Consider the following 8,600-nt stretch of genomic DNA (forward strand, 5'->3'; position numbering starts at 1 on the left):
AACTTTCTCTATTGAATCTCAAGATTCAATTAAAATGTAAATTGTGTCAACTTCCAAAGACCCTTCCCCTCAGGCAAGCAATGGTATGGTTCCATTCAGGACTTCCTCCCTCCCGCCCCCACCCCCCTCCCGGCTCTCAGATCTCAAAATTTTACCTTCTGACAAAGGGTTCTCAGAATCTCATTCCTCCAGTTCATTATCACCAGCTTGAAAAGGTTCATCTCCTCTTCAGCACCACCAGATCTTCGCTGAAGTACAATAATAGTTAATCAGTGGCCAATTCTCAAACCAAAGTACAATGCAGTAAAAACAAACAAACAAAGGAAAGAAAGAAAAAAACACTGACACCATAAAGAAGTAAAATTGCAAAATGGAAGGGAAAAAAAATCTTAAAATTAGTAGACTATTAATAACTGCCTTACCTGTCAGTTACCCTTTCTCATGAAGGAACTGTGGCACGCTGGTTACAGTCCTATACCCATAATTCTTAAAATCATAAATCCTTAGGTCAAGGTTATCATTTGATGCAGATTATTTTTCAGTGGGCTGGTGTTAATTTCTGAAAGGATATGAAATTTCAAGAGCCTTGTTTCACCTGCAATCATGATTAAACGTCCTCCCTGCCACCTCCCTCCCACTTTTTAAATCCTCCAGAAAATGCGTATTATCCCCACCACTAAGCTGGAAATGCAGTCCCTCACAAGTCTGAACACACATGTAGCATTAGGGCAGCTGTTTCCCAGTATATTCTACAACTTCTGTCACAAGGTGAATTGCGAAAACCAGAGTGGCTCTTAAGCTAAAGGGAGTTTCTCGCTGTGAATAGACATGCTGTCTCCAAGTATTTTGACTCTGAAGTTATTTTTCAAACAGAAATAAGAAAAAAGAAAAAAAAAAAAACACTAAAATATCTAATTTAAAAGTAATTTTTATCACTCAAAATAAAATCTGTGATTTTAAAGAAGCATACACTACATGGAAGTTATAAACATCAATTTAATACTCTGATTTTATCATGTATTTTGCAATAAAAGACCTGCAAGCCACATCTTAACATATTTGTTTTGTATCTCACATAAGTCAAACTCTTAACCAAGCTAAGATAATAGCTGCTCCAGAAAGAACGTCAGAATTTGGCCCATACTGAAGAAGCTTATTTAAAATTGGTAGTTTGACAGAAAACACACTAAAGAGATTTACTGCTTAGCTCTCCAATTTAAGTGATCTACAGTTACCATACTTGCAGGGTAGCGCTATGGAAACATTAAAGTTTCAATCATTTTGCGGCAAGTGCACATTCCTGTTGTGCAAAAAAATAAAACTTAGACAGAAGTAGAGGAAATGACTTTTCAAAATTCTTGAGTCAGCAGGACTGAGTGTATTGAAAAAGGATCTCTGAAACCTGTTTTTACTACAGTACTCCATCTTCCAGATCTTGCTAATGAAGGATGTGCCATTTTGGTCACATTCCTGTCATTGTAGCTCAAAGAAACACAAATTCCTAGTTTTTCTCAATTGCTGATTCCATACAGTGTCACATTTCTTGAGACAGCCTTTATTTCAGATGTAGTTTTCCTGAAATTTCTAATCACCCCAGAGTATATTGCTTTATTGATTAAAAGTGTGAGAGAGAACTGCTTATGCCATATACTTTTAGTTTATCTGTTAGTAACCAATGTGACACTTTGATCATTGCTTTTTTTTTCACTACAAATTTGAACCTTTATCCCGTGTTGCCTAACACAGTAGGCAGGTGAACACCTACCTAAGAGTTTGACTCCACAGCTGTAGTACAATGTACAACCTTTGGAAATAGATACCCTCTTTCACTTCATCTAGATTTCCTAAATGGAATTCTGTCAATTACAAATTTTAAAATGGCAATTTACATACTCTTTCTTCCATCAGTGCCCACTATAAAGCTCAATTAACCTTACAAGTAGATCTCAGTGTCTTGTAGCTCCTTTCATTTTCTCTCAGGTTCCGTTGGGAGCTTTTTCCTCTTCTGACTTTATATCCCATTTCCTACAAATATTTTCCTTGATTTTTTTCATTCTCTGATTGTTTTTTAAGTTTTTATTTTAATTTTTAATATACTTTTGTAATTTGAACTCCATTTTCCAGTTTGGACTGTGGTCTTCAGAGGAGACATTTCAGTCACTTTTCCAGTTGTCACATCTAACTCTCCATGTCCATAACCACCCTGTTCTCCAGAGTGCCACAGAATATAAAATACCTTATAATAAAAAAATGACACCAGACATCGCAGTAAATAAAAATAATTATTCACAACCGGTATCCAACCTCAACTGGATAAGCTTTTATGAAGTTTAGTAGAGGGTTCTGTTATAAACTAATATCAACTACTTCAAATATTAAAACCGATTAGAAGGTGTTAATTTAGCTGGAAAAATAATAAGGCAAATTATCTCTATTAATTAAACTTGTACTCCCTTCAGGTCATTAAGGAGAATAGTCAACACTAAAAAGTTTCTAAGTGCTTAGAGTTTCTAAGTTTCTAAGTCCTTAGAGGACCTTTGAGTAACTATCTGGAAAAAAAAAAAAAAAAAGGATTTAAGGCTGTATACTAAGCAGTTTTGTCTTAAGGATGCTCTTTACTGACATCTCTATTCATTCATCAAATGCTTGGAAAAATAATGTAGTTAGACACAGTGTATGGGATTTAGAGTTAGTTTGTAAAAACAGCTATTACTGTTGCTAGCATCAAGTTCTGAAGTTAGCCAACACATACTGCAAAAATAGAGGTGGCCTGACTAAGCACTCAGAATTTGCATTTTTCTCACTGTTTTTACTAGAAGGGATTGCAATCTTGTGAAGTGATTTTGTGGCTCAACTCAGCTGAAGTTTAAAAAAGTGTAATTCCATCTGAAGTAAGAAGGAAAACACTTACACCAGGACCAAACCTACTATGTCAGATGTTGAAAACTGATATTGTTCACAAGGAATAATTAGAATGCCATGAACACATTCATTGGTAGGTGCATTTATATTTACTCTAGCTTAGCTAAGCTAACATTACCGGGAAGAGTAATCTCATTTTATTTGAGATTCTATTTTAGTAAGCTCTATATAAGCTTATATTAATGATAGTTCCTACCATAACGGAGCTCGTGACGTGAAAGATGTCTTTTTGGATTCAGAGGAGACAAGCAGGGGACGTGAGGAGGAAAAACAAGATAGCAAACAGCTGCATAGTTTCCACTGAACTAGTTCTCTCATTTTTATTTTTATTTTTATTTTTTTACTCCAAATTAGAGATGACTTGATGATCTGTAACAATTCCATAACCAACACTGAGGTAAGGTTTAAATTTACAGTGCTCAGAATCCAGGCAGAAGACGTAGTAGGTGGTTCTGCAAGAGTGCCATTATAAATACTTTAATAGTAAGGGCCTAGGAGAGTTTTTTTTTTTTTTTTTTTAAATTAATACATGTAAAAATTTACATTTAGATGCATTGAATAAAAGCAGGTTTTGTCATAAATTGATTTAGAAGTACCTTCCTGGAAAGGTTACTGAATCTGGAGAAAAATAAAAAAGTTTCCATAAATTATTCCAATCCAGACAAAATATGACAGGGAAAAAAAAAATCAGGGACTCTAAATTCCTTCAAACCTTATTAAAACGTATTTCCTCGTATTGTACAATCACCCTTTATTCCAAATCCAGCTGGTTGCCTTCCTGTGGTACTGTCCAAAGCTGAAGATGTATGGCTCTAGCGTTTGACGAGGCCATTAAAAACAAACTGCCAAACTGTTCTGTATTTAATTAGCCCGGCCAGGGCTGTACCGAAGGGAGCCGTGACAGAACTCGGGTACCAGAGCCCCGCCTTCACACAGCTCCAGCCGCCGGCTCTGCCGCTCCCGGGGCCGCCTCAGCGGGGCCACCAGGGGGCGCGGCCTCGCCGCCAGCCGCCCCAGCGCCGCCGGCACGCGCCGCCGGCTTTCCCGCCCACCGTCTTCTCGCGAGAGTTGCCGTCCCTCAGGGCGAGAAGTCGCGGTGCGCCTGCGCGCTGCTGCCGGGGGTCTGAGGAGCGGCGCTGCTGTGGTGACTCCCGGGGCGCACCGGGACCCGCCGCCGCCATGAGCGGCACGCTGGCCAAAATCGCCGAGATCGAGGCGGAGGTAACGCGCCGGCCCTCTGCCCGCTCGGCGCAGGGGCACGCCAGAGGCCGGAGCGGGGCCGTTCCGTGAGGGGGCGGCGGGGCCGCGAGGCGTGGGGAGGCCGATCCCGCTCGGCGGGGCCGGTGCCGGTGCCGGTGCTGAGGGCTCGGTTGCTCTTGCAGATGGCCCGGACGCAGAAGAACAAGGCCACGGCGCACCACCTGGGGCTGCTGAAGGCCCGCCTGGCCAAGCTGCGCCGGGAGCTCATCACCCCCAAGGGAGGCGGCGGCGGCGGCCCCGGGGAAGGTGCGTCCTTGGGCGGCCGCTGCCGGGAAGCGGTCGGAGGGCTCCGGGCCGCCTCTGTCGCTGTCGGCGGAATTAATCGCAGCAGCCACCTGCTCTCCGTCGCATCCTGCGCGGTGCAGGACCTTAGCGCTGGGGTTCGCGGCCCTGGCTGGGGCTTTGGGGTGAATCCCTTGTTGAAAAGTAAACGAAGGAGCTTCTGCGTTTTGGCTGGCGTAGGCGTGTATTTGGAGAAGTCTTAGGAGTTTTGAATGAAGAAACATCTTTCAGTAGTTACCTGTTTATAGGTGTATGCCTCTATAAAGGTGTGAGTGGTGTAAGTTGCAGTGGTTAAAGTGAATGCTCCATCAGCACTCAAGTCAGGTATAGGCTACTGGGAATCCCTGTTGCCCATGCTTTATTAGGGGTATGTGTTGTGGAGCCTCGTGCAGATGAGGTGCTAAAGGCAATACAGATCTTGAAGTCTTTGGTCCCTGCTCATATCCCCTGTCAGGGAAGCTTACCTGTCTCACTAACACAATATTAAAACTAATTGAGGGATCGCTTACTATCCAGAAGTTTAGAAGATATAAACTGTCCATCTTTAAATCATTTTTTAAAATTTTTCTTCTTTATTTGCAGGTTTTGATGTTGCAAAGACAGGTGATGCCCGAATTGGGTTTGTCGGTTTTCCATCAGTGGGAAAATCTACTCTTCTAAGTAATCTCGCTGGTGTGTACTCTGAAGTGGCAGCATATGAATTCACGACACTAACTACTGTGCCTGGAGTCATTAGGTACAAAGGAGCAAAGATACAGGTGAGAACTTTTTATGTCTGTGAAGGTATAATGGTATTATGGCTGAAAAGTCTAGTTTGACATTAGCAGGTTAGAAGTGATATATATAAGTGCTGGAGAATGTGTTGGAAATGTTGCCATGAGGTACTAATTTTGTCCCATTTTTCACTTTTCTCTGGAGAAAAGTTCCTGTGGTCGTTCTCATACTCTGAGATCATCTGTTCCAGTCTACAAATAGGGCACCAGGGATAATACAATATGTAAGAATCCGGGCGTTAACAACTTTGCTTTATTCTGTTCAGATTTGCAGTAGACTCAGCAGTTTAAGAAGAAAGGTAGAAGTACAATTTTTCTCTGTAAAAAGAAATATTTTTCTGAGTTAATTTTCTTTCTCTGAACAAACAGCTACTTGATCTCCCAGGAATTATCGAAGGTGCCAAGGATGGTAAAGGCAGAGGACGGCAGGTCATTGCAGGTGAGTATATTAGAGCTCAGAGACAGCACCCTACTACTGGTTCAGTTGGTATGGCTTATGAGAATGAAAGGTTGAATCACTGATATCTTTGTAAATCTGTAATTTATGCTAGAATTGAGGTGCCTGATGTGGAGCAGTAGCCATTGTCATTTTGCTCTGTTTTCAGTAATGACTATGCATTTGTGTTGCGTTGACACTGCGGTGAATGACTACTACCAACTTTAAAGGCAGATATGATCCCTTATTAAACCATGCTTGTCTTGACTTGTTTACATAGTTTATTGGCATCATTCTGAGTCTGACATAGGTAGAAAGAAGATTTTTCTGTGATTATAGCACCGTTCAAGGATCTGTATTTCTGTCAGTGCTCTTTGGCCAGCATTACAAACTTCAGTCTTAGACTGAACTTTAAAAATCAGAAATGAACTGGGTGAATTAATGGGTTTGATATTGTCATCAGTCCACTGAGCCATCTTTTGTGCTGTTTTGTCTCTGTGTGAGCATACTTTTTTGAGGGTTAGCTTTTTCTGATTTTTAGTTGCTCGAACCTGTAATCTCATTCTGATTGTTCTGGATGTGCTGAAACCCCTTGGTCACAAGAAAATTATTGAGAATGAACTGGAGGGATTTGGAATACGTCTGAATAGTAAGCCCCCCAATATCGGCTTTAAAAAAAAGGATAAAGGAGGCATTAACCTTACAGCCACAGTAAGTTGGAAGTTTTTTTTTTAACCAAACAAATGGATGAAGGCTGTCTGCTGGCCTTGCAGCCTGGATTATACCTCATTTTCCTTTAACACTGAATCTTTAAAAACACAGAAATATCCATAGATATTAAAACTATAGTAGGTATCTATACCTACTAGTAGATATGCGTGTTTCTATTTGAGAATGGTCCCAGATTGACAGGAAATGTTACTTGGGAAATGTCTGACTGCAGCCATCAGTGGCATTAATAAAGTTGTTAGGACTTGGCTGTGATTTTGCCATAGTTTGCCTTGGGACAGGGGAAAAAAAACATTTAAGTCCAATAATATAAAATATGGTTATTATTTCTAGTAACCTTTATGCTTACTGACAGCATTATTAATTGCAATACTCGATCTGACAATTAACTTCTCCATTCCTTAATGTTGTGCATGTTCAGTGTCCTCAGAGCGAGCTGGATGCTGAAACAGTGAAGAGCATCTTAGCAGAGTATAAAATCCACAATGCTGATGTCACGCTGCGCAGCGATGCCACTGCTGATGACCTAATTGATGTTGTTGAAGGAAACAGGTACTGTCGAGACCCTGGATTTGGCACACTTGCAATTTATATTCCAAAGAGAAGAATTGCCTTCCAGGTTTGCTTTCCACAGCAGCTGAGCTAGTAATGTGATAGCAACAGATACTGTGTGGCACCTTACTGTCCATTTCAAAAATGATGCTTTTTCTTTCAGTGACAGCAGCAGTGTGTTGCTGCTAGGCTGCTGTGACACTATTTCCTTCTCTTTGCAGGGTTTACATCCCATGCATTTATGTCCTAAATAAAATTGACCAAATCTCCATTGAGGAACTAGATATTATTTACAAAGTACCCCACTGTGTACCAATATCTGCTCATCATCGCTGGAACTTTGATGATCTGCTGGAGAAAATTTGGGACTACTTGAAGCTAGTACGAATGTGAGTCCCAGTTGCTGTATTCTGTGCAGTTAAGTGTAAGGCTGAGACTGAAGATTGACTTAATGGGTGAATGACAATTCTTGATTAATGATTTTCTACTTGGTATATAGGCTACAGTCAGTGTCACTTTTTTCCTAATATATGTTGAACTTCTCACGAAAAAAAAACACAAGCTGCAACCATGAGACTGTAGGTACTCTTTCCCATCACCTTCTGTTTTGTCATCTCTTAAGCAGCAACAGAAAGTTCACTAGTAATAAACCTTTGCAGTTAGCAAGGGAGAACCTGCTGCAGCCCCTGGCTACCCAGATGCATTTTCAGCTCATGAATGCCCATTTACAGGATATGTCATCCACACTGCAATAGTGGAACTCAGCATAAGCACCTTGGACAACAGTGCAAATAAGCTATGAAATTTCATGATTTGAAAGAGAAGAGGAAGTTTTGGCATTGACTAAGGGCTCTGTATGTCTTACAGCTACACCAAACCTAAAGGGCAGCTCCCAGACTACACCTCTCCTGTTGTACTACCTTACTGCAAGACAACAGTGGAGGATTTTTGCATGAAGATCCACAAAAATCTCATTAAAGACTTTAAATAGTAAGTACTATTGTAAAAGAGGAATTTCTGGAGAACAAAGTAATCTGCCTGATGCTGTATTCTTTCATACTTTAGGAAGGTAGAAGTGAACACGGCTTAGTTTCTGTTGAAGGCAATAGATCTTCCTGCAATTAAACCAAATACAAAGTTATATTTGATCTTTCTATGCTCTTTCTTTGACAAACTTCTATAGCAAAAATCATTTTCTCTGGATTTGAAAGTAACACTACGTAATAGGCCACTATCTTATATGCAAGAGTATTTTGGATGACTTAATACTATGTTTTGATCTGCTTGTACTCCTGTTCAGACAGACCACTCATCCAGGTACTTAAGAGGAGAATAAAAATAGCTCCTAAGCATTGCTTTCTGTATGAGCTTTGTGACAGAAATAGCTGTTGTTGTGCAGAACTGCTGTCTACATATTATACTTCTGCGCCTTCTTACTTTGATTTTTCTTACCCTTTTTTAGTGCACTGGTCTGGGGTTCGTCTGTTAAACACAACCCTCAGAAAGTTGGAAAAGACCACACTCTTGAAGATGAGGATGTCATTCAGATCGTGAAGAAATAAAGTTGCTCTTGTAACTTACCCCTGTCTGCCTTTTTCATTAATGCAAGCAGCAAACAGGCCACTTCTCTGAAAAACCTACAGAAA

The 8,600-nt window shown here is 40.7% G+C and overlaps 1 protein-coding gene across 1 annotated transcript; it reads left to right on the top strand.

Annotated features, from left to right (window-relative positions):
* Positions 1–3,987: 3,987 nt before the first annotated feature.
* On the top strand, positions 3,988–8,534 carry DRG1 (developmentally regulated GTP binding protein 1). The gene is made up of 9 exons (XM_035340258.1): positions 3,988–4,143; positions 4,305–4,428; positions 5,047–5,222; positions 5,607–5,676; positions 6,215–6,384; positions 6,824–6,954; positions 7,176–7,343; positions 7,822–7,944; positions 8,417–8,534. Exons 1-9 carry the CDS (start codon positions 4,102–4,104, stop codon positions 8,514–8,516), a joined length of 1,104 nt encoding a protein of 367 aa, XP_035196149.1. The 5' UTR covers positions 3,988–4,101; the 3' UTR covers positions 8,517–8,534.
* The last annotated feature ends 66 nt before the right edge of the window (positions 8,535–8,600 follow it).

Source organism: Oxyura jamaicensis, chromosome 15, assembly GCF_011077185.1.
Source record: "Oxyura jamaicensis isolate SHBP4307 breed ruddy duck chromosome 15, BPBGC_Ojam_1.0, whole genome shotgun sequence".
Taxonomy (NCBI): Eukaryota; Metazoa; Chordata; class Aves; order Anseriformes; family Anatidae; genus Oxyura; species Oxyura jamaicensis.

Bases quoted from the DNA above. Each gene is read 5' to 3' on its own strand.
- DRG1 (XM_035340258.1), top strand. From the start codon at position 4,102: ATGAGCGGCACGCTGGCCAAAATCGCCGAGATCGAGGCGGAG. The intron at 5,223-5,606 runs GTGAGAACTTTT...CTGAACAAACAG, and splicing joins ACAAAGGAGCAAAGATACAG to CTACTTGATCTCCCAGGAAT. The intron at 5,677-6,214 runs GTGAGTATATTA...TCTGATTTTTAG, and splicing joins AGGACGGCAGGTCATTGCAG to TTGCTCGAACCTGTAATCTC.